Below are 25512 nucleotides of genomic sequence, written 5' to 3'. Positions count from 1 at the left end.
TATATAATTGTATATTTATAATATATTTAACTAACTTAAATCATTATTATAAGCCTTTGAAATATATCTCTAACAAAAAACAACACATTAATAAAAATTTGTGATGAGCTGTCACCAGCCCTTTTTTCTTTTTAAACAAAAATTTTGAGTAGTTATTTTTGTATTACTACTTAGGAAAACATTGACTCAGATTTAAAAAAAGTTCTCTGTTTAGTATCTTGAGCCTTTTATAACCTGATATCCCTTTCTACCTTTCCAGGCTTCTTATACTTACACCCCTCTCCCCCCTCCTCCCCATATATTCTTTGCTCTAATTTCCTATTCCTACTATATTGGCCTACTTCCTATTCCTCCCAAATGGCTAGTCTCCATGCCTTTCTACTGGCTATCCCTCATTCCTGGTATGCCTGATTCACTTCTTAACTTAATTTCTTTGGTTTCTTCCTCAGCTCTAAACTTCTTATGGAAGACCTATTCTGGTCCCCTCTATTGCGTGGTACCTTCCCACTCTGAAATTCCCTCTCATCTACTCTGTATGTACTTCATTATTTACATGTTGTCTCCTTTTTACTCCTTTTAAAATGCCCCATTTAGGGCAGGGACTGTTTTGTCCTTTCTTTATCCCCAGTTGTTGTCAGAGGATTTAGCACAAAACAAGCACTGAAATACTTTTCAATTGATTGATCATTTTATTTTTTCTTAATCTGGCCTTTCCTCCACTTAGACATGGGCCTTTATTGACTTTTATTTTCTAAAAACCACAAAAAAGAAATCTCTATAATAATAATATAAATAAATATAAAATAATAATATTTTGTATGATTCTATATATTTCTTATGTATGTAAATGTTATTTTCACTAAGAGAATGTGAGCTTCTTGAAAGCAAAGGCTGTTTCATTTTTTTATCTTTGTATCCCCAGAACTAAGCACAGTACCTGGTATTTAGTAGGCACTTAACTAAATGCTTTTTAATAAATTGGTTGGCTAGCAATGAGACATGTAACTTCCCTAGAACCAAACTCTTAAAAAAAAAAAAAAAAAAAAAAAAAACAACTCCAGCCACAATTTGGGAAGAAGTAGCTTTCTTTTTCGAGGGAGAGAGAAGTGGAGGATGGAATGCAGGAAGAGGAAGAAGTGGGCTATAAATAATTACATTAAAACACAAAATCAAGCAGTGTTTATTCATAATGTTTCTAATGCTAAATTGATGCTTGAAAATTTCAGGTCATGTTAAGACTGCTGTAGCTTTTGTATTATTGTAAAAAATGTTTGCTCCTCTTATTTTTAGAATAGTAATACCCTTTTCTACTTTTCTGCTTTTTCTAAAAGTAGAACTGATATGGATTAATGAATAATTGTATTGCTATGATTGTAAGCCTTGTGTTATTTCTTTTGATTGACTAGTCCAGTAATAATGATTCCTACCAGTTAAAAATCTTTACCTTTTTACTCAGTTTTAAAAAATTAATATTATTTTGTCATGAATTGCTTTTGATTTAAAACAAAAAACTTTTCTAGAAGAGAAATTTATAAATGACAACTTTGAACATTTTCTTAAATTTCTATTGTTTGCTTTGCCTTTTTATCAACTTAGTCTTTTCACTTCTTTACTTTTCTGTGTTAGTGGAAACATCCACTCACAGTAGGAGGAAAGCTTGGGTTTCCCTGTTGTTGTTAGTCATTGTGTGTGCTATTCAATTTATATATACTAACTCTTCCCTAAAGGGTAGCCTTTCTAAAAAATAAGGTGATGTAGGAATTAACTGTTTAGGATTATGGTTACAATTACAGATGCTAACAACACTGTTTGGGATTTTTACCATCATCTCAACACAAAAAGTGGGCTCAAGAGTATAGTTTAGTGCCTCAATCTGTGTTTCTTTAACAAATATTTATTATTAAAAGGGGAAAATATAAATAAAATAGATATTTACTGTTAAACCTTAAGAAACCCAGATATAATTTAACTTTTCTCTTATAATTCTTATAATTTAAGTTTTCTTGAACTAGCTAGCTACTCGCAATAAATTCAAAACTTTACACGACTGTGAGTTCAATTTAAATATTTCAGGTGACAATTAGGAATAAGATCTATATAAGTTCTAAATAGAATAATAATATTATGTTATTATAACAATAATAGGGACTGAATCTGTGATGTCATTAATAATAGGAAAGTCCATCTACTAAGGCAAGTCTGCATACATTTGGAGCACTAAGAAGTCACTTATCTAAGGTTTCATCGTCATCATGTGCCTAAGGCAAAACTTTAGCTTGGTCTTCTTGGCTCTGAGGTTGGCTCCCTTGTCCACCATATTACACTACCTTTCAAATTGACAATTTGTTTTAAAAATTATCTTTCAAAAGGTGATCCATACATCAGGTGTGCTATATGATTTATTTTATTTTCAAGTAGTTAAGACTTGGCAGCATTCATGCCATATCTAAACTCTTTTGTGATGTTAAAGCACAGTTTGCTTCAACCAAAAAGAATTTATTTTGTATAAAACAAAATTAGCTTAAACTATTTTCCTTGTCTTAAGGCTAGATTTGGCATTTCTTTAAGCTTTCCATTGGTCTTCTCTCTTTCTATCATACCTTCTATCTGCCATACTTGATTATCCCTTTTCTTGTTGTGATAGGTTTTACATTTGGGAATGTGTTTGCTTCAGATGTATCAAGGCTTGCTTTAGTTCTGCCTAATTTGTGTATAGGCTTTAAATATAATAAGATAAACTAAAAGGTTTCATTTATAGCCTTCTGAAAGTAGAGCATTTTAAAAGCAGGTAGGTGTCTCCACCCTACTTTTCATGAAACATTTTACCCATTCAAGCAGACTTTTAAAAACAGCTTGTTTTGATAGCAGAGTGTTCTCCTGGGGGCCTTCAGCCTTTGCTTCCTGGCAGCACCTTTGGTGCGAAAAAAGAGTGATCAATTGGGAGACTATCAGTGCCAGCATGCATAGAGTGATAAGTTAACACACCACTGGGAATTTCTAGGGCCCACCAAGATACTTCACTTCTAATGTGCTAACAAGCTCATTTTTCTACCTCTTGCCTCTTCAGTTATTTTTTTTTCTCAGAAGAGCTTAGAAGTTGAGTGCATCAGGCATAATGAAAAGCTCTGTAGGAGGGAGAAGCAATAACCCCATTTTTCCCTTTTCAGCCAAATAGAAAATTAGTTTCTGGTAATACACAAAGGCCAGTATTTTTTGTACAAGGGGCACTGCTGTGAATCAAAGGACTCTATTAACTGCAGAAAATTCAGCAGCTGTGAATCTCCCCCAATGAAAAAAAGTACTTTCCAACAAGTTGTGAGATAGGTAGTATTATTTCGATTGAACCATCAAATTCATCTGCTTCCATTTATTAACCATATAACTTTTTTAAACTGTTCTATTATTATCTATGTTGATTTAATTATATCATTCAATCTTAAAATCCTCATTAAGCATTTTATACCATACTTTGTCCCACTAATACTACTAATACTACTTACAACCATTGCAAAAATAGAATTCTCTTAAAGTTATGTAATCCCAGTATTCAGTTTAAAATAGTAGAAATTATAATAATTTTAATATTTGTTATATAAAATATAATGAAATAATATGCCAGCTATACTTTTTCTTTCTTCTCATTTGAAAGTTAAAAGATAGTCAGAACTAAAGGTCAAGTGCAAGATGAATATATAGTCTTTTGTATTCACCCTTGTCTTTTTTTCCCACCTTTTCCTTTTTTTCTCCATGAATAGCTAATATAGTTCATTCAAGATTAAACTTTTTACTCTCGATCATTACTTGAAATTAACATAGTTACCAAAATTTAAAATATCTAAACTGATAATCAGCAAGAAAAGAATTAAAACATTTACATTTTTGTTGGAAAAATTAACTTTGATAGACTAATGGGAGCAATTTTATTCCTTTTTGTTTATTTAAATGTATTATATAAGGCCTGTCTCTATACACATAGTACAGCAGGACAATTTTTAAGAGTTGTAGGAGAAAGGTTAACTGATTTCTCAGTTCAGGAACTATACGACATGAAATCAGCATGCTAGTTTTTCCTGATAATTGTATGGTGCTGCCTGCTGTTCTACGTTTTGACAGCCATTTCCATAGTTGCTTTCATGAACAACAGAAATATCCTCTCCCTTTCTTGCCTTTTCTGTGCTAACAGCACAATCAGGCCTGCTGAAATAGGAAGCCTGAAGTGGATTGTTCAGAAGCAACACTTCAAGATACTGGTTTCTTGTCAATAATATCAGGAAAGAGGATATGGTAGAAAAGGAAGTATGGTATTTTTCTGTCAGTTTCAGTGCCCTGCAGATATTTTGTTAGCCAGTGTTTAAGGATCCTGTATACTCTGTAGATATTCTTGCTTGTCTCTGTGTATTGGCTAAGTATTTTTTCTCACATAAAGATTTATTTCTGAATTGTTTCTTTCTGAATTGTTCTGTTTGCTGTTTAGAGATTATAGCAGTATTAGTATTTTCACTTAAAATGTGAAATTTTTGAGGCAGAAAAACATTTTTTAAGTATGCAAAAAATCTTTCACAATAAATCTTTACAAACAGAAGTTAAACTTTTGGACACACTATGTGCTACTTTTCAAACTAAACCATTTCAGGCTGATTTTTAAAATGGAGGAGAGGACAAGTCCAGTTTGACCTGAAATCACTTTAATTCTTTTTCAAACATAATTAAATATCTTTAATGTTTTTTGATGTCTGATATAAATATTGTGTGCCAAAGAGCACACCAATAAAAATAGAAAAGGACATATTAAATATCTTAGTAATTTTAGATTAAGACCTTTGATCTCCCAAAGGCCATAATTTTGATGTGGGAGTGGTCTGAAAATTGTAGAATAGGCTTGGCCATGAATATTGTATTTATTACTTGGAAGAAATATGTTAGCATTAACAATAGTCTTCATGGGCATTATCTATTTAAATGAGCTACATTTAAGTTCATCCTTAACTAGAGGAAAATAGCTATGAAGAGAGAGCACGCTACTTGCAATCTATTGTCCAGCATCACTTAGAGCCAACCACATTTGAGGATTTTGCTGCACAAGTTTTCTCTCCAGCTCCCTATCATCACTCAACATCTGACACAGGTAAGAATGCTAGAAACTATGGGTCCTCTCTTTGAAGTTATCAGAATTTGAAATGTAATACCCTTTTTCTAAAACCTTAAGAATAATTGAAAACTTTATTTTGCCTGAAATAAGTGACAATCACCAAAATACCATGAGTAACATCACAATATTGGTCTTTAAATTTGACTTTTGAATTTGAATACCTTGAAGCTGAAGGATAGAGGTGTTCATTGGTATTCATTTTATATTTCACTAATTTAGCAAAAAGTTCTATGATAGCTCCAAGTTTCTAAAATTATAGCTCACCAGTCTTTAGAGTAGTAGTTCAAGAATCATTTTATGAAATCATTATTAAGATTTTTTTAAAAAGAAATATAATTTGAATGAGTAATCTGACATAATTTATAGAGATTCAAATTTGGTAATCAAAAAAATCAATTATTCTGTATATATTTTTTTCAGTTCATAAGGCCAAAAATAAAACTAGCTTTAACTTAGAAATATTTGTTTTAGGTTTATACATACACACACACACACACACACACACACACACACATGTATATATTAACTTATAAAAGGGTACTGCGTTTTCCACAATTAACTATTTTTAAAGAAATCAGTATGAAAACAAATAACTCATCAATAACAGGCCACATCCTGTTCTGATAATACATTGTACTTCTTATGATTGTTTCATTTATTTTATTTTCCCTCTTTAGATCATTAAATATCAGTTCTGTTTGTCTGAAGGTAAGACAGTGTCCAAGACTCAACCTCTATTCTTTTACTCTTGTTTTTTTTTTTTTCCCCCCGTTGTTGTTATTTTTAACTAGAGAGCTAAGCTTTATAACTCAGACATTTACGAACTTAATGCTTCCCTTGTTCATACTAAATATTTCAGAAGTTTTTACTAAATTTTTCCAAAGTTAGTGTTTTACTAACCCCAGGTCTGCATGAAACACTAACACTGGTTCTGGGATAAAGATAACTAATGATAAAAAGCTTTGGTTGAAATTATTAAATTTCAGAAGTGAAATTATCATGTTGACCTTTTTATTTCTCAGCATGAACAAGTAGTCCAAATAGATGGCATTGGTGTACACGACTTTGCATCATTAATAGATATCCTACAGTGACATCCAAAAGGAGCAGGAGAAGAAGAATACAAAAAAAGATTGAAATTCCTCACTGATAAACTTTGTTTTCTAAGTGTCAAATAAGTTCACATGATCTAGAATACATTAATCTAAGGAAAGAAATAATAAAGTTGCTAAAGGATTTATAGAAATAATGGATTAGTATTTAGCAAACAGTAGTTAGATTCTTATATCAAAGTAGTCATTAAAAACCTGAAGATAAAAATTTAAGCATATTAAATTAATAGGTAAAGTCTTAGGAAAATGAGAATGATATGAAAATGAATTAATGAAAATTAATTTAAGGAGACATAAAAAAAATTAACATTAGTTTTGACCAGATTGCTCTACCACTTGAAATTATTCCTCACCTGGGAAAAGATAAATAGGAGAAAATTATAAAAATAAAATAATAAGTGGATCCATGAATGCTAGTCACATATCCTGGCTACTTCTTATTTTAGTAAGAGAAAATAATTTTTGATGAATATCAAACCATCTTATTTAAAATAAATGATGATTTTTGGCATGTCAGACATTTAGCCCACAATTTTACCAAAATAAAATGGAAGTGGATTTTTTTTAAGGATTCAATTGGATACAAAACAAACAATATTAAAAATGTTCATTTTAAGAGAAAATTGGGGAATAGAACTACAAGCTGTTTAATGAAACAAATTTATTTCAAGGAAAAAGTATTTTTCATATAAATATCAAAACTGCCAAAAATTATTTTCAATAAAATATTGTATATTTTAAGCCACTAAAATTATCCTTTAAGACTAAACATTTGATTAATGAAAGTCTCAGTTTAACATAATGAAATAAAAATAAATTTAGTCACTCCTTCATCTCCCCCCTTATCCTCACCAAAAAAAAAAAAAAAAAAAAAGGTGACAGAGCTGTGATCACTTGAATTTTTTTTTCCTTTTGACCTTATTCCCTTTAGAATGATACTAGCAGTCTTCTACTGAAGCTATAACAAATGGTGCAAGAGGATACACATAATAAAAGTTAAGCCAAAACAATGATTACCCACCAGCCTACAGATTTCAAAAGCAGTGAATTAGCTGAAATATAACAATTGGCAGTTTTTGTTTTAACTGAAAATGTGTTGAATGAATACATAATTGAGATTCATAAGTATCTTAAAGATAGCATATTCACTGAACCATTACAATGAATGTAATTTTTGACAGAATTTATTGTAATAATACATTCTTGTGTACAATAAATTGTCAAAAATTACATTCATTGTGATATATAATTTCTAATCATCCCTATGACATAATTTATTTTCTTTATTAGTGATAACATTTTAAAAATAGTCATTTTAAACATTTAAATCTAAAATCAGTATTTTAACCTAATTTTTCAAAATAGGTTCTGTCTAATCAGTAGATTGATATTTGAGAAATTGTTTTTATTACCGAACACATTGAATAACTAGTGTGATGCCATCCATGTTCTATTGGTTTTCCAATAGCTAGTTTAAAGCATTATTAGATTTTTTCTCTTTTATTTAAAAAAAATATTATGGGGGAAATCATTTTCCCTTTACCTTCATCTTAGTCATCTGACATATCCTTTTGTCTTCATCTTATTCACCTGACACATGAATGAAAATATTCAAAATCTTTGCTATTTTTATTTAAAGAACCAATTTATAATATCAATTTCTAAATATTTTCAGTTTCAATAAAATTTGATATGCAGTTAGAGTGACTGCAATTCAAATTATTCTAGATAAAATATTTTACAGATTTTATAATTAAATTCATTCTTCTCTATAATGCAATAAGATAATTACCCTGTTCAGAATTTTCAACTTTGAAATTTTTCTATATTTTTAAAAATATTGTAACTTAATATCTTTTTGAACTTTGCTTAAGCAAATATTTGACCACATGCTCGTGAGTTTTAGTACTAAAAACACTAAATTTTTTGTGGCATTTTTCAATACCATTTTTTAAAAACTCTCAAACTTCAGGTTATTGACATATAAGAACACTATATGAGTGACACTACAATTAATTTTATAACTTGGAAGTTTACTTACCCTGAGGCCAGTTTAGATCAAGAGTTATTAACTTTTTTGTGTTATGGTCTCCTTTGGCTATCTGGTAAAGTGCTGAGGTCTCATAGAACAATAAATGAAATTCAGTATATTAAAATAAAAATATAGTTTTTTTCCCCATTCTAGTTCACAGTCCCTCTGATTAGGTTGTGAAGTTGTGAATTTTAAAAAATAACTCTAGAATCACAGAATTTGAGAGTTGGAGGAAACCTCAAAAGCCATCTACATACACAAAAAGAATCCTCACTATGACTCATCCAACTTTTGCAATTGTTAGGAAGTTTTTCCTAAAATCAAGCTTAAATTGTTTCTTGGCAACTCTACCCATTATTCCTTGTTTTGCCCCTTGAGATAAAAGAGAACAAAGCTAATCCCTCTTCCCCATGAAATCCCTTCATATACATAGCTATATCATCCATTGAATCTTCTTTTCTTCAGATTAAACATGTCCAGTCTGATCTTCATATATCATGCCTCAACATTAAGGAAACTCCAGTTTTACCAATGTTCTTAAACAATGGTGTTAAGAATAAACACACAATATCCTAGATGAGTGCTGCCATAAGAGCAAAGTATTGTGGGACTATCACTTCCTTTGTCCTAGAGGCTATGCCTCTCAATGCAACCTAGCATCACATTAGATTTTTTTATTTTTGATTGCTACATTATATTGCTAAGTCATATTAAACTTGAAGTACAGTTTAAAAAATCCACCTCTTTTTCAGAAAAACTCCCCCATCTTATATTTGTAGTGTTGATTTAAAAAAAAATTTTTTTTACTTGAATGCAAGAATCTACATTGATCCCAGTTGAATTTCATCTCATTGGATTGTACCTAATGCTCTTAGAGAGGTCCTTACTGTCATCTACTCTGTTACTTGTCTTATTCCTTACAGCTTTCTGTCATCTAGAAATTTGTTTAGCATACTATATATTATCAATATGCTATATATAGTGTATGCTGCCTTTATTCAAATCATTGATAAAAGATGTTAAATAACAAGGATAGGACAGATCCTTGGAGTACTCTCCTAAAGAAATCCTGTGATACAGACATTGACATCAAACCATTTCTGACTCAATCTGTTAGTATCTAATTTATATCTATCTTGTTTAGCAGAAGAGTATGAAATATTTTATCAAAAAGTGTTGCTAACATCTACACAAATTATATTTAACAGCATTCCTCTCAACTGCTTTAATAATCCTTTCAAAAAAGGAAATTAGGTTATTCTGGCATGACCTATTTTAGATGTGATCCATGTTGGCCTTCTGCAGTCACCACTTCCATTTCTAAATTCTGGGCATCAGTCTTTAATAATTTCTTCTAGATTTTTCCAAAGAATCAAAATCATACACAGGCCTCTTATTTGCATGCTGTACTCTTCCTTCTTAAAAAATTTGACATTTTCCCTTCTTCAATCTTGTGGTGCTTCTCCCATTTAATTTAATCTTTGAAGAGTCATGGAGAGAGACCCCACAATCATATCTGTCAATTCTTTCAGAAATTGAAGATTTATCTCAGTTAGGGGTCAAAGACAGCTAAATGCTATCTTCCTATATGTATATCTGTCTTGATTATCATCTCCCCGCTAGCCATTTTTGTGCTATCATTTCATGTGTAAAGATCTTTCTCCATTGCAGACAAAAAAAAAAAAAAAAAAAAAAAAAGAAAGAGAAAATAGAGTTAGCTTTCCCATTTTTTTTCCGTTATAAGTTATCCCATTCCCCACAACTCCCATTCCTTTTATTATCTTTCTCCTCCCAATATAGTATTTTAAAAATTATCCCTTTTTGGAGGTTGCCTTTAGCTTTTTAATCATTCTGGAAGAGATAGGCAGAAAAATCTTATGTTATCTGGACTTCCGTCTTTTGTGTATTTTTATTTAAAATCTAAATTGGTGAATTTCTTCCTTATGCATCCACATTAGCTTCTTCAGACAAATCATATGTGATTTATTAAAATGTTTCATTTGTGTTTCCAAAATTTCATATTTGAGCATCTTCCATCTCTCTTGGACTGACTTTCCTTAAAGTATGGTAAGATCCATATTCATTCATAGTCTATATATTCATATTAACTACTAAGAAATTTTCATAGTATTCATTCACCTTAATTGATTTATGGTGTTCTAAGCAAATAGACAAATGTAAATAAGAAGTTGACCTCTGTTGATCAGATGAACTATTTCTAAAATATAAAGCTCTCATTGGAATTAATGTTTGGCCATTTTTGTAGCCTTAAAGATTTTCAGATTCTTATTTTAAAAAATTACAAAATATTTTACAAATTACAACTATATTACATTTCATACACTATATATACATACATACACAATTCATAAAATTATTGTTTATCCATACAAAGTACAAATGAAAAGTGATATATTAGCCTTAGCTACAACCTGGGCTTAGTATTCTCTCTCAAAATCTGATCTTCCTCCATAACCAGATATAATTTCACGATGATTCAATTGATGATTCAATAAAATCATCACAAGTTTATTGCTGAACCCAAATTTTTGACTAGGTGGGTCATCAAAACAGTCCCTCATAAGTAGTATAGCTTTAATTTTAGATAACTTTTCTGTCTCCATTTCCTACTCTATAAAACATAAGACATAAAAATCTACTAGTGTCTAATTCACAGGATGATTTGAGACTCCTAAATTGTTTTGAGCTCATTAAAAAAAAAAGTTATTTTATAAAGAACATAATATATGAAAATGCTGATAGGAAAATATGTTCCATTCATTCCATAAGCTTGTATTTCTATAAATATACACTACATCCAGGAGTATTCTACTTTTAATGCTATGAGGCTTTGTGTTTTCACTATTTTTTGATATCCCTAGTCCTTAGCATGGTGTCTAGCATATAGTATCCACTTAATAAAATGCTTTGTTTACTAATTAATAAATGTTTGTTGACTGACTGACTGAACATTGTGGTTATTCTATACTGGCCAATTGAAGTTTTTGTGAGTGATCATTTGCTTCCATTTCTACATAATGTTTTTTCTACAAAATCTTTCCATTCTGTTTGTCATTCTTTTAAAAGTAACTTTAGGATATTATATACTTACAAGTCCCAGAACCACAAAATGATACCAAATCACTTGGACTTTTCATCCCTACTGTTCTGAATTCAAAAATCTAACCATTAGAAAGATGTTCTTTTACTGCTTTGAGGTTATCAAAGATTTTTATATCCTCACACTTTATTTTGTGAAAGACTAAAAGACAGTATTTTCTGTCTATCATGAAGTGAAATAATTTATTTACCTGCCTATTTTTTTACACTACATAATTTTTAATGATCTATTACTGTTTATCTAGTTCCAGTGGTTTTTTCATGTTATCTTAATCAATTGTTAGAATGAGACCTAATAATTGGTCATTGTTAAATGCTATATTATATTATATTTTATATCTTTAAGCATTACCATGTGTTGATGTTGCTTCACCACAATCAACCTTTGATATTTGTGCCTTTGATTCCATCTCCTCTGGAAGAGTGTCCCCACAGTTATTCTCCCCACTCTTAATTCTAAGCTAATTCTTATCTATTGGCTGTTTCCTGGCTATCTTCAAACATGTTTGTCTCCCTCAGCCTCAAAAAGCTCTTTACTTGACTATTCCTTATAGTTGGGGGACAGTTATTCTCCCCACTCTTAATTCTAAGCTAATTCTTATCTATTGGCTGTTTCCTGGCTACCTTCAAACATGTTTGTCTCCCTCAGCCTCAAAAAACCCTTTACTTGACTATTCCTTTTATAAATAAATTCCTTGTACAAGTTGTCTATACTATTCCCTACTTTTTATCTGTTCTCACTACCCCTCAGCCCCTTGCAATCTGCCTTCCAACTTTTATCACTCAACTAAGAATTCTCTTTCCAAAGTTACAAATGATCTCTTACTTCCCCTAATACAATTACCTTTTCTGTCTTTATATTGCAATATTGGACATGGATAAAAACAGCCTCATTTCCAGGATATTTTCTCCCTGAGTTTTCTTGACACTGCTTTCTTTTGATTTTCCTGATTGTGTGTCCACTTCTTACCCCTATATTGATATGCCCCAAGGCTCTTTCTTGAGTCTTCTTTTCTTGTCTCTCCTTTGTTTTCTCGGTGATTTCATCACTTCTTATAGGTTTAGTTATCATATCTTTGTAAATGACTTCCATATATTGACATCCAGCCATCATTTCTCTTTTCCACCCAGTCTTCTACCTTGGAATGCCTATTGGACATTTGCGACTGAGTGACCCATAAACATCTCAAAGAAAAGCAAAATTCATTATCTTTCCTCACCCAGACTTTCCCTCTTTCTTCTCAGTTTTTGTTGAGAACACCTCCTGCCTTCTGGTAACCTTGGTTCACAACCTCGAAGTCATTCTTAGCTCTTTAGTCTCACACTCTCTGATCAGTTGCTGATAATAATGACACTTACATAGAAAAAAAAAAAAAATACCCAAACCTGTATTTTATCTCATTTGATTTTCACAGTTCTATAAAATCTATAAAATAGATATCTTTATTTTATTTTTCAGACTAGAAAAGTAAGTCTTTATCAGTGACTTTGTGAGTCACATTTCCTGGTCTCACAAATAAGAAATGCCTGATCAAGATTTGAACTTTGGTCTTCCTTGACTCCAGACTCAGCACTATCTGCCGTGCCAACCAAGCTACACTACTAGTTGATATTAAGTTCTCCTTAACTCAAGCTTCTCCCCATCTCAAATTCATCCTTCAAGGACTTACATAAAAGGAGATTCCAAAAGCATAGGTGTCATTCCCCTACTCAAAAAGTTTCTGGGATTAAATACAAAGTACTTTTCTTCATGTTCAAGTTAATTTTCATTTTACCTTTCCAGGCCTGTGGCATATTAGTGTGTATCATATACATTCCAAACCACCTTGCAGTTTGTGCACATCTCCCATCTGCATAGCCCTGGCCTTCATGCCTGAATGCTTCCATTAAGACTCAGCTCAAGCACTACCTTTTATACAAGGTCTATCCTGATCTCTCACCTACCTGTTGGTGCCCTCTCCACAGGAAATAAGTTTGTATTTATTTTGTATATATTTATCTCTGTATATGCTGATCCCCTTTTCAAATCGAATGGAAGGGTCTGGTTTTAGAACAAAATAAGCATTTAACAGATATTGCTGTTTTATCACTGAGTATAAAAAAAATCCACATCAGTACTTGGAGTTTGGTGTTTCAGTTCAAATCAGCACACTTTTATTAAATACCTACTATATGCAAGACACTGTTCTGAGTACAAAAATAGGACATTTTCATACACAGTGAATTAACCTGCTATTATTCGGGGGGTTTTTGGTGGAAAAAAAATTTCCCTAAACTTCTATTCTTTATTCTCTTTATTCATGTCCAGAGTTCACTTATTTTTACTTCTTTGTATTTAGGAACCTGAAATCTAATTAGCTTGAGTTTGCTCTCTGAATTTGTAGTTTTTAAATGTCTTCAGTGGGTATAATCACATCAAAACTTCTAGAGTTCCATACATCTAGAGACAAACAAAATAAATCACATGCTTTTAAAAAAAAATGAGCCATAGAATTAACTTGTCATTTCCATTGATTATGACTATTTGTAATGATGGTGTATTAACTGATAATAACAAACTAGGAAAGTTGGAAACAAAAAGGAAACAAAAAAGGGAAGAAGGGCTAGGGGAAGGTGAGTAATAATAAAAGCACTCATTTTAATTAGCTTTCTGTAGAGATAATCTGTGTCCAATCATGATATCAATATTTACTTTTTAATATAGTCGGTCACAAACTTTTTTGTAGCTTATATTCTCCTAGCAGTGTATCTGCTAGTATACTATTATTTTAGTGTAATAAAAATTAAATAAATTAACATAAACTCACACTACAACTATGTCTCACTTAGAATAGAATATTGAAGTCAATTTATACATTTCTCTTTCCAATGCTTTTGAAAATTAGTAAATGTCCATTGCAAATTTATTTTGCTTGTATTTATTGTAAATCATCCTACATGACCAGAAGTTGACATTCAAGTGTCATATGCTAAAAATAATGACGAACAAATACCAATCAACTTGATTCAGTTCTTTGTAATTTGGAGAAAGAGATTTTTGTTTATTTTTGTTGAGTTTTATATATATATTGAGAGTAAAGTAGTTAAGATAATGCCATGAGTTCAGGAGAAACATTAGAAAGCCAATGGATTTGGACTGTTTTATAGACTTCTTTTTTCTTCTTCTTTCCTGTCTTGCTGTGTAACTGTTAGTTGGTAAGTACAATATGTTGGATTTACAAAACAACTCTTTAACTGTGAAATCATTCATCACCCTAACCATGCTTTCAATTATATAACCAAAACCTGATTACTCTCTTCTCTGTTCCTCAGTTAACACCTGTCAAACTGTGCAGTGTGTCTCATATCTATTATATCTATCTTCTCTCCTATTTCCTCACTTCTATCTACTCTTTCATCATTTCTTCATTAACAACAAAGAAAGAAATGCAGTGATAGTTCTCTTCCTCCCCAAACCTCCACTAGAAAGCATTGGCCAACTCAAGGTAAAAGCCAAAGGAAGCCCTGTCCTTTTTGCTGGGAATGGTGTGCTTTACCAGACAAGCATGGACTCCCATCTCTGCCTGTTGTCTGCAATGCATTTCTGAAGGGGGCTAAGTGGTTCATAGACTTTAATGGTTCACACAACTCAGATAAAAAGGGGGGAAATGACACATTCCTTTATATTTTAGGGTACATAGGTCATTTTAATCCTAGTTAAGAAAGAATATTGAAACACTACCATTGAGAAGGGGAGAACTTGACTTTGACCACAAACTCTTAATGTGCATTCTATACATTTATGGTATTTGGCCTTTTAGATACTCTAGAAACTTTGATTCATGGTGAGAGTTATTAAATATACTTAAAGTTTACTACTATCTCAATAGGAGCCACTTTCCTATGAAAATTTTTATTTTGCATTCATAGCTTCAGTTTTGCAAATTAGAGTAAAGGCAAAAATAAATTGAGAAATAAATTATAATTGGGAAGTTTTAAGCAGTAGATAATGGCTGCAATTGCCATTTATTATAATACCTGATTAAGAATGTGTGTTTATTACACTATATATATATATATATATATATATATATATATATATATATATATATATATATATATATCAGTAGCCACAGCTAGGCAGTGTGGCATAAGAGAATGCTATATTTGAAGTCAGAGAACCTGATTCAGTACTGGCTCTGCTATTTACATGCATGAGCTTAACCTTTCTGGGCCTCAGTTTCCTTATCTGTAAAATGAGGAGGTTGAACTAAATGATTTCTAAGGTCCTTACCACTCCAAGTCTGTGATCTTATGATTATAATGAGCACTATTATCTTTAAAGAATTATAAGAGAGAGTCTAAACAAATGCCTCGGGAACTGTAGGCTGCATTACTAGATTGTTATTGCTTCATACTTGCAATTTTTTCTTTGTTGTCTCTGCAAGTTTTTTGGTGGATATTTACTCTTTTTGCTTTGTTCAGATGAGAGCTATGCTCCATGGAAACATTTAAATGGAAAAAACTAATTTTCTTAATAACAAGGAATTTAGTCTTGATAGCCAAATAATTTTCCTTTTTTTTTTTTCTCATTTTTAGATATATTTACTTTGGTTACCTTTTTTTTTTCTTCCCTGTGGAAGAACTGGAAATATCAAATAAAAGAAATGGTAGTATTGATCTATCCTAAATTATGGCATTTTTTGAGACTTTTTTTTCATTTAGATTAAACTTTTTAGAATCTCTGTTATGCAAAACTTTGCTTTGGTTCTTTCCATAAAGGAAATTACTTAATACCTTTAATGACTTTAGTTTGACCTTCTAAAGCTTTTCAGGAATATTTTGGAGTATTAAATTTAAGCCATGAATTCCAACACTCTGAAGCTTATTGTAAAGGAACTAGCCCTATTTACCTGCATCTTGAACCCTGCATGCTTATGGTGGCTTTAGATCCCTCCCCTTCCTGATTGTAAGGAAATTGTTCCCCATAGCTTCTATTTCAGATACTCTGGTTGGTCCTACCCATGATATTTTGAGGTTTTCCCCCTGCTAACAATAGTGATTTTCAGTGAACTTATAATACTTAAACAATATTTATTCATTAGAATGTCCTATTATCAGAAAGATTCTTTTTTATGGGGTATATTGCTGGGACATTGATACTAACAGTTTGTCTCTTGCTGTTTCTACAGGCTCCTGCCCGGAGACTCTACCCAGCGAAACTCCAACAGCATTGCAGATGGATGGGACCGATTTAGCTTCTCCAATGTCTCCACGAACCAGCAAGAGCCGAATGTCTATGAAACTTCGCCGCTCCTCTGGCTCAGCCAATAAATCCTAAGGAGACAAGCAACTGCAGCATTTTTGAACAATGAACATTAGTCTTGAGCAGTTGAATTAGCACTGACAATGTTTTCTCCCCAGAATTTAGCCAGGTGTATGTCTGCTATCTCACACGTGCTCCTTCCTGTACATTTATTTTAGAAAACAACACTGATATTTTATTTTAACTTAATATTTTAGCTTCTAGATTGCTGTGGGGTTTTTAGTTACATTCTTAAGCTTCCACTTTTTTGGTGACGTTTATATACCGTATCCCCTAATTTTCTTGATAATTATGTCTAAATTTTCACTTTAACTCCAGGGTTAACATTGAACCAAATATGTAATTGGAAAAAAAAAATTCTCATTTATTGTGTGTAACTTTCTTAGCAAGCTAAACATACAGTTTTAAAAAGCATAACAATTTTAAATTTAAGCATTTGTAAAGTCCAAGCAAGACACAAATTTATTAATGCACAGGATGTGTATAGATTATTTATGTCATTAAAAGTAAAATAATTACAATAAATGGTCTTTTAGTATTTTAGTTTCCACTTGAAATTTTTTTTTAGTATTAGGTTTTCTTTCCCAGTGTCTCATTTCCTAGCCATGTGGATAATACCATGATAAATCAAAAACCTAGAAAAATCACTGTGCTGCACTCCAACTTATGCTTGCCTTCTAATTATTTTTTATAATATTTTCCTTTTAAAATGGTATCACTGATCCAAGACATTCTGTTTTGAGATTGTGGCCCTGATCATCTGGCCCAGGATCTTGGTGGATCAATAGTTTCTTATACATGGAAAAAAATATTTTTCCAGTGTAACTTCCTTGGTCAAAATTATGTGTACTATTAAAGAAAATAAGGGAACATTATCCAGAAGTCATACTTAATCTGTTGTTAATATTGAACTTAGAGGTGTGGATCAGTACACAATCCAGTCCTCCAGAGTATTTTTCTACAACAGAGGAGCTGCTCGTATTTTGTGTTGTGGCATCTCTCCTAAGGAAATGTAGCATGGCATTGGTTCTAACTGCATGTGTAAATACATCATACAGGCAACTAGAGAAATATAAATTATGTATGATCATTCATGTAATATCTACAGATTTGTAATTGTTAAAGAAAAGATGACATATTTAATAATACAATAAAAATTATTCTTACCAATTTCTGTTCTTGAGTGCTGTTTGAGTTTTAGTGTTTTATGCCTTTAAGGCAAGTAGAGTCTTTCTTATTTCTGTTATTAATACATAATAAAGAATAAATTTAGTTTATTTTCTCAATTTAAAAGTGGATCTGAATTCTCTTTTTGGGGATGTATTGTGAACTTAGTTCACAATACATCTCTCTAATTTAAGATTGCCCCCAGTGACTTCTTTCCCTACACACTTTGAGTTATGCCAATAATTGTCTCAGTTACTTGTTACCTTAATTTCTCAAATAAGCTTTTGTTACTGCTGCTCCTTTCATATGATAAATTGAAACTTTATACAAAAGGGGGTTAAATTATTTTTTAAGGAAATAAATTTTTCTGATCAAGTGTCAAAAACAGCTTTTTTATCGTTGGTAAGCAGAAATAAAAATTGAAAATACAAGAGAGCCCCTATTCTATTTAGCTGTAGAAAATAGTTTTATTATAAGAAGTGCATTAGATGTATGGAGTTAAAAGTTAAAAAGTTAAGGAACAAATGAAATAATCCAGAAGACTAAGATGAAGAGTTATGGAAGGATGGAACTCTTTCTAGAATTGAATATTAGAGCATATTAGAATTATATGCTTCCCAAAAAAAAAAAAAAAAAAAAAAAACTACTAGAAAACTAGAATAGTAGAAGACAGGAAATAATGAAATAATTACTTTGGAAAAATTAAGCTACATAAAGGTTTTTTTTTTTTCAAATTTCCAGTTTAAAAAAAAAGCAGCAATTCAAATTACGATCAAATTTGAATCTTTAGTATTAACTTTAAAAAAAAAAAAAAAAAAAAAGGAAGGTGGAAGGTCAGTATTCCAGGGGAAGATTAACTTAGTAGAAATTAAGCTTCTCTTTGAAACACTGGCTTAATTTCTATATTTCTATATACGAAGTATATCTTGTTACTAGGAATTTAGGTTATTTAAAAGGAAGATTGTGTTAGCTCCTATTTAAAATTAATTCTCCCTTCTCTTGCCCACTATGTCTTTCAAATGGGTTCTAGTCAATCATGTGAATGTAGTGTCTATCAAAAAAACACAAGACACAAGCTAAGCACATTTATTTGGGGAGCACCATACACCTCTGGATAATAGAAGCAAGGACAAGGATGTATAGAATGTACATTGATCATGATTTATAAAAAGTAATTCAAAAGTCACTGGTCCATTTTTTAAAAAGATTAAATGAATTGCCTTTCAGTTTTATGGTCTATTACATCTTTTTGTAGGTTCATATTCAGTACAAGAAATGAAATTACAAAAAAAAAAGTATTACCACAAATTGAGTGAAGAACACTAAAGAAATAAATTTTTAACTTCAAGAAGCCAGTCTAAGGTGGGTTTTTAAAGTTATTTTTAAATAGTTCAAGAAAGTTTAACTTACATAAAAGTGAAGGGGGTGAGGATATACCTCAAGTCAAAACTATTAGTCAATTAGTACTTTTTCCACTTTGGGATATATCAGTTTGATAGAATTGGGGGGATATGTTTACAGGGGATTAAAGACCTTCTGAAACAATAGCTTCCTAAATTTCACTTGAGCTCAGTTTTGCCCGTAGCCACATCTTGATTGAAACCTTGCTTCTTTATTGTTTTTTGTAAGTTTGGCAAAAATCCCGTCTATTTCACAGAATTTATAGTGAAAAAAGTATCTGAGCTCATTAAATTTTATATGGGTGCCTGCGACGACAATGGAAGCAAAATCAGCAATAATCGCATTGAGCAGCTTTAAAAAGAAGAAAAGAAAAAGTCCTTTCTAGACAGACAAGTCTTCATCGAGACTTTCCATAGGAATTAACAAGTCACATAGAACTTTTTAGGGTTTCCAAGTGACAACTCCAGAAAGCCTTTAGTAAAGAAAAGGAGGCAAAGAAAGAGAAAGCAGAGGAAGGGTATTTTTACCAGTTAGTCCCGCAATAGCACACAATGTCCATTTCTTCCCGAATTGTCTCAATCTTGTTTTTGTTCGTACTCAGCAACCGGGTCTTAGAGGCATCTGGAGCAATAACACCTGCCGGCTTTCCGAAGGGTGACATTTGTTGATATGGCGAGTTAGACCCAAGGAACTGAAGAAGGTAGACGGACAATGCTTGCAAGGAAAGATCTGCTGAGTACCCCCGTCAGCTCCATTTGGTCCTTCTGAAGGCGTCCCCACTAAAGTAGGCAATAGCATTTCTTCCCGCACCGCGTGCCACAACCGGTGCTTGTCTCTGATGTCTGCAGAGGGAAAGTGTGCCCCGCAAAGCGGGCATGGGAAAGCAAGCTGTAAATTCTGCTCAGGATTGTAGCCAGGGGTTAGCGCTCTGGCTGATCCCTCCTGATGAGTATCCAAGTGCTTGCGCAAGTAAGCCTGACGGCGAAACTTCTTGTGGCAATATGGACACAAGAAAACCTCAGATACCCCATCCCCACTGCCTTTCCCTGTACCCGGTACGCGACGCTCCGACTCTCTTTCAGTATATGGGTCCTGTGGTCGCTGGGGCTCAGGGTGCTTAGTGACCTTAACATCCTGTCCGTGGGTAGCTGAGTTGGAACTGTCTTGATGCTGATCAGTCAGGGAGCTGTCCCGAATAAGAGGGTGCTGACTTTCCGTCCTTTTCTCTCTGTTATTTTCCTTACCTTCGGGTAGGAAGGGTGCGATAATGCTGCAATCAGTTGACAGTGAGGAGGAAGAGGAAAACGAGGAAAGAGCCTCGGGGACAGCTGTGGCAGCATTAGCAGTACGTGGCTTGTGCCACCGGCGGTGGGAAGCGAGATTGGCTGGGCAGCTGAAGACCTTATCGCATTCGGGACAACGGTACTCAACTCTCACTATACGAGAGCAACGGTGTTGGGCCAGTGCAAAAGGATCGGCGTACTCTTCCTTGCACAGCTGGCAGATAAATTCACCCAGTGGCGTCCGGCTGTTTTCAAGGATCCGGGAGGAGGTCCCAGGTGTCTCCTCCTTGATTTTCAATCCCAGGACTGGGGATGTGGTTACTTCATCCGCGAAGCTCAGCCTCCTCATAGCCTTCGGCTTCTTGGCACCTGACACTGCTATCCCAGATCCTGACGCTGACACAAGTCCTGGATGTCCCTTGTCACAACGGTCGTCTCCAGTGCCCCGTTTCAGGCCCTGAGGAGTAACACTTAGGGGAGCTGACTCCGGCTTTGTAACAGCTTCTGGGAAAGGTGCCAGAAGTGGCATCAAAAGCTGCTCTACCGAAGATGGGGCATACGGGAGTGCCACTGTGGAAGAGAAAGCAACCGCGGCTGTGGTGCCTCCCGGGAAAGATTCAGCTGAAGCAGGAGAACTGAGGCAGCGCTCCAGGAATGTCGCTCGCAACTCCGCACCTGCCGGCTTAGCTGGGCTAGGACTGGGACCAGGGGTCGAGCCTCCTCCCAGACCCCTTACAACGCTTTCCCGCCGGCCTGGTCCAGTACTTTCTACTGTACCCAGGCAGGACGAAGTGTTTACGGATGCTGACGGTTGAGAAGCCACTTCCCTCTCCTCCTTTTTTACCTTTTCCAATGAGAATTCCAACCGCTCCTTCACGCTTCCTTGGGGACTGGGGGAAGTCCCTCTGTGGAAAGTAGGCACCAGCAGCTGAAAGTCCCGACGCATTCGGTAAGAACCTCCCAATCTCTTGCTTCTTTTCACCAGAAAGCCCCTCGGCATGATGGAGTTGGAAGAATGTGAGAATTAAACTGAGAGCGAAGGAGAAAGATGAGGGGTGGAGGCTGCAGGACCCGAGACTGGAGCAGGACGTTGCCACAGCCGTCATATTCTGGTCTTTATAGTTGAGACGGCAGCTGGGCAGAGGAGGCAGTCAACCTCGCTCTGAGATGGGAAGGTACTACCCAATCGGGAGTAGAAAACAGTGTCGGAAAGGGGAAAAAGGGGCGGGCAGGCTCTAAATTCAGCTGCCCAGACTGGCTACTGTAATGGTTGGATGAGCACCCTAGGGGAAGACGAGAGGTTGATGATTGCTTCGCCACGCCTTCCCCGAGTTCAAACAGTATTATCTCCTTCCACCAGCAAAATTATTCTCTTGCCAGTCCAGGGTTAGAATGATGCCCATTCAAAATGGAAGCAAAGGCGCGGGAAACCCGCGGAAAGGTAAGCCTATCAATATGTGTGGGAGTTACTACAACCTCAGTCTTCGCCACCTTCTTATCCAGTCCATGATTATACCTTCGAGTCTCTGCGCCTTCTAGCTGACCGAGGGAGTCCTCGATAGTCCCTGGCAGAGGGAGCCTACAGCAGCCCGGTCTCGACAAAAACATGGAAGACTTTCTAGAGCTGAGAAAGAGACGGGAATTCCACCTCCTCTTCCGGCACTTCAGGCCTCGGAGAAAGAATTGGGGTGTGGACCTGTCAGAAGCCTCAGGGATGAAAAGACAGTTTTGCGGCCGAGGGCAGGATTTGGGTTTCTTTTGTGATTGCATTAGGAAGGTCTAGTCTTCTTGTTGCTTGACTGGGCATGAGAAATAGGGAATTTGGTGATCTATGTTAGCGAAAGAGAGAAGAGGAAAGGAGATCGCAGGGTATCTATGGGAAGCTTAGTTAGAAGGGGTGTGTATATTAGTAACAAATGAAAGCTCTCTCTACTCCCACTAAACTATTAGAGAAGCAATAACAGAAAACCAGAGTGAATTAACCTACTGATCTGTTCTTAAGTTTGCTGTTGAAGGAAACATCTATTGATTGAGGCTACTAATCTCTGAAAGCATAAGGATTCATTTGTGATTAAAGTTGCTCAGTGTGGAAATTATGCTTCCTAGCAAATCTTTAAAGCTCAAGAAACTAGTCATTCAGTCTCCTATTAGTTGAAGAGTATAATATATTTCTGATATATATTATGAAGGGGGAGGGGGAGTACTAGGTAGTTTTCTTCCTTTCTGAGATAAGGTAATTTCCCTCTTTATACTACTTTTATTTTTCCATCCAAAGATGCCTCTTAGTACCTCAATCTGCTTTGTAGCTCCAGTTAGTCTGTCAATAAACATTTGTTAAACACTTATGATGTCCAAATAAACTATCTACAGGATCATCAACAGAAGAAGACCCCAGGAAGGAAACAAGCATTTATTAGCTATCAATTATGTGCAAATAAAACTTAGCAGATATTACCTCCTTTTATTCTCACAATAAATAACTCTTGGAGGTAGGTGCTGTTATTAATAAATAATTAAGTTAGAGTTGAGAAAACTGGGACAGATGAGATGACTTACATATAGTTGGCAAATATATGAAGCTAGATTTTATTTAAAGTCTTTGCTATCTTACAGGCCCATTCCTCTATTCACTGGACCACCTACCTCCCAATAGAATTAAGGAGAATCAAATAACATTTCCTGTAGAATGTGGGATTTTACCTGGGATTTGAAGAAATCCAGAAAAGTCAGGAGATAAAGATGATGAGAGAAAACATTCCAAATATGGTTGACAATCAGTGAAATGCTCAGTCAAAAAATGGAGTATCTTGTTCAAGGAACAGCAAGGAGGCCAATGTCACTAAATTGCGAGTGTGTGGAAGATGTAAGAGGATTAGAAAAATTGGGAGAGCAGATTATGAAGAGTTTTGAATGCCAAACAGACGATGCTGGTAGTGACAGAGAGGCACTGGATTTTATTGAGTAGTGAGGTAATATAGACATTCACTTTAGGAAGATTACTTGGACAGCTGAGTAGAGAATAGACTTGAGTGAGGAGAGACTGGTGACAAATAGACCAACCAGCAGGCCATTGTAATTGGTCCCAGCAAGAAATGATAAAAAGCCTGTGACAGGATGGTAGAGAAGTGTCAGAAGAGAGAAGAAGGCTAATGTGAAAGATATTTTGAAGGTAAATTTGATAGGCATTGGCAATAGTTTTCATATAAGGAGGTGAAAGTGAGTTGAGTATGACACCTACTTTTAGAGCATAAGTGACTGCGAGAATGGGAGTACCTTCCACAGCAATAGGGAAATTAGAAAGAAGGGATGCTTGGAGATTTGGGAAGACAATGAGTTTAGTTTTGGATATATTGAGTTGGATATCTAGGACATTTAGTTTGATATGTCCAACAGGCAACTTGAGATAAACAGAGAAGTGGGGTTGGTTAAATAAAGTTGAGAATCATTTGTATAATAATTGAGTCTATGGGAATTGCTGAGATCACTAAGTAAATATTGTAAAGGAAGAAGAGAAAAGGTCCCAGGACAGAACTTTGTGGGACATCTTATAGTAGCAAGTGTGACCTTGATAAGATCCACATGTTAATCAGGATTACATGTGTTTATATATTCATGGCATAGGACTGACTCAATCACAGGAACAGCAATTTGTAAAGAGGTGTAGCTAAGAAAAAAAGAAGTATGACACTGTTGATGCAATCAAGATGTCACACATCTAGGAAGTGTTAAGTGTCTGAGACCAGATTTGAACTCAGGTCCTCCTGACTTCAGGGCTGTTGCTCTATCCACTGCACCACCTTGCGGCCCTCACATAGACATCTTTTAAAATTAAATTTTATTTTCAAACCAAGATCGACCTTCTTTCCTTACTTCCCTTCCTTTTGCCTCACTGAGAGAGAAAGAAAAATAAAATCCTTATTACAAATATAAAATCAAATAAAAAATTTTTCATTGGCCATGTTTAAGTAATATATTCATTACCTTTCTTTCAGGAAATGGGCAGCATGTTTCATCATAAGTCCTAAGGAAGTTCCCAAATTTTATATGTATGTATATATGTGTATATAGATATGTGTGTATTATTGTTATACTTCCAAGTTTACATGCATGTACATATATATATATATATATATATATATATATCTATATTATATGTTTATAGTTCCCAAAATTTATACATGCACGTGCACATACACACATATACACACACACCAGGTACCTTCTCATTTTCTCTCCCCCAACCTCTATCCTCTATCCCTGGCAATTAAGAACATAAGAAAAACAAAATCCATTACAAAGATATACACACACACACACACACACACACACACACATATATATATATATATATATAAAATCATTCAAAACTAATTTCCATATTGGGCTTCTCCTTATTTGTATAGTTGTCTGCTGGTATAACCTGATCATGTGAGATAATTTCCCCTCATTTTCCTTTCATTTCTCCTACATTTCGTCTCTTTTTCTATTCTATTCTAAAGATCATCAAGATGTAACAACCATTCTCAAGCCTTGTCTAATTGGACTCCCTTCTATAAACTCTGAGGATGATAAAACTCAGATGGGACATATGTATCGTTTCCCAATATTTAAATGTAAACAGTTTATTGTTTCATCTTTCCCTTTTTTTCTCATTTTGACCTTCATTTCTTCAATCTTTCAGTTCTTTCCTAGGCCATTACTTCTACGGCAATAGTCTCTTTACTTCCCTATCTTGTTCCCTTTGTGTTTAAACTTAAACTACATTCTGTATTTTGAATCCCTTGAACCCCATAACCTGTTTCAATTATGCCTTGACAAACCCAACCTTGGATTAATCTCACCATCTTCCACCTTCACTCCTATTCACATCTTGTTGACAAACGCTAAAGAAAATCATGCAACCATGCTATGTCAACTAAACTTTATTGCATAATCTCAACTGG

At 34.0% G+C, this 25512-nt stretch overlaps 2 protein-coding genes across 16 annotated transcripts in view; one reads left to right on the top strand and one right to left on the bottom strand.

The window, feature by feature from the left end:
- RALGAPA1 (Ral GTPase activating protein catalytic subunit alpha 1) overlaps nt 1-17922 on the top strand; it is a 289451-nt gene extending 271529 nt beyond the window's left edge. For 4 of the 15 annotated variants that reach the window (XM_031952860.1, XM_031952864.1, XM_031952862.1 and 1 more), the window contains 3 exons: nt 5001-5125; nt 14606-14608; nt 16585-17921. In XM_031952860.1, the coding sequence (XP_031808720.1) occupies nt 5001-5125; nt 14606-14608; nt 16585-16733 (277 nt within the window). In that variant the 3' untranslated portion in view covers nt 16734-17921. Of the gene's footprint in view, nt 1-5000; nt 5126-5826; nt 5858-6171; nt 9992-14605; nt 14609-16584 lie in introns of those variants that run through there. The other 11 variants (XM_031952871.1, XM_031952870.1, XM_031952866.1 and 8 more) reach the window with 10 other exon arrangements.
- A 1902-nt stretch (nt 17923-19824) lies between these two features.
- Nucleotides 19825-21653, bottom strand: INSM2 (INSM transcriptional repressor 2). The gene has a single exon (XM_003756431.2). It carries the CDS (start codon nt 21567-21569, stop codon nt 19884-19886), a length of 1686 nt encoding a protein of 561 aa, XP_003756479.1. The 5' UTR covers nt 21570-21653; the 3' UTR covers nt 19825-19883.
- Nucleotides 21654-25512: the final 3859 nt, after the last annotated feature.

The sequence above is a fragment of the Sarcophilus harrisii genome, chromosome 2 (genome assembly GCF_902635505.1).
Source record: "Sarcophilus harrisii chromosome 2, mSarHar1.11, whole genome shotgun sequence".
NCBI lineage: Eukaryota > Metazoa > Chordata > Mammalia > Dasyuromorphia > Dasyuridae > Sarcophilus > Sarcophilus harrisii.
The sequence above is the reverse complement of the archived record's forward strand: the minus strand, read 5'-3'. Positions and strand labels throughout refer to the sequence as shown.

Coding starts and splice junctions, on each gene's coding strand:
- INSM2 (XM_003756431.2), bottom strand. CDS start 21,569: ATGCCGAGGGGCTTTCTGGTGAAAAGAAGCAAGAGATTGGGAGGTTCT.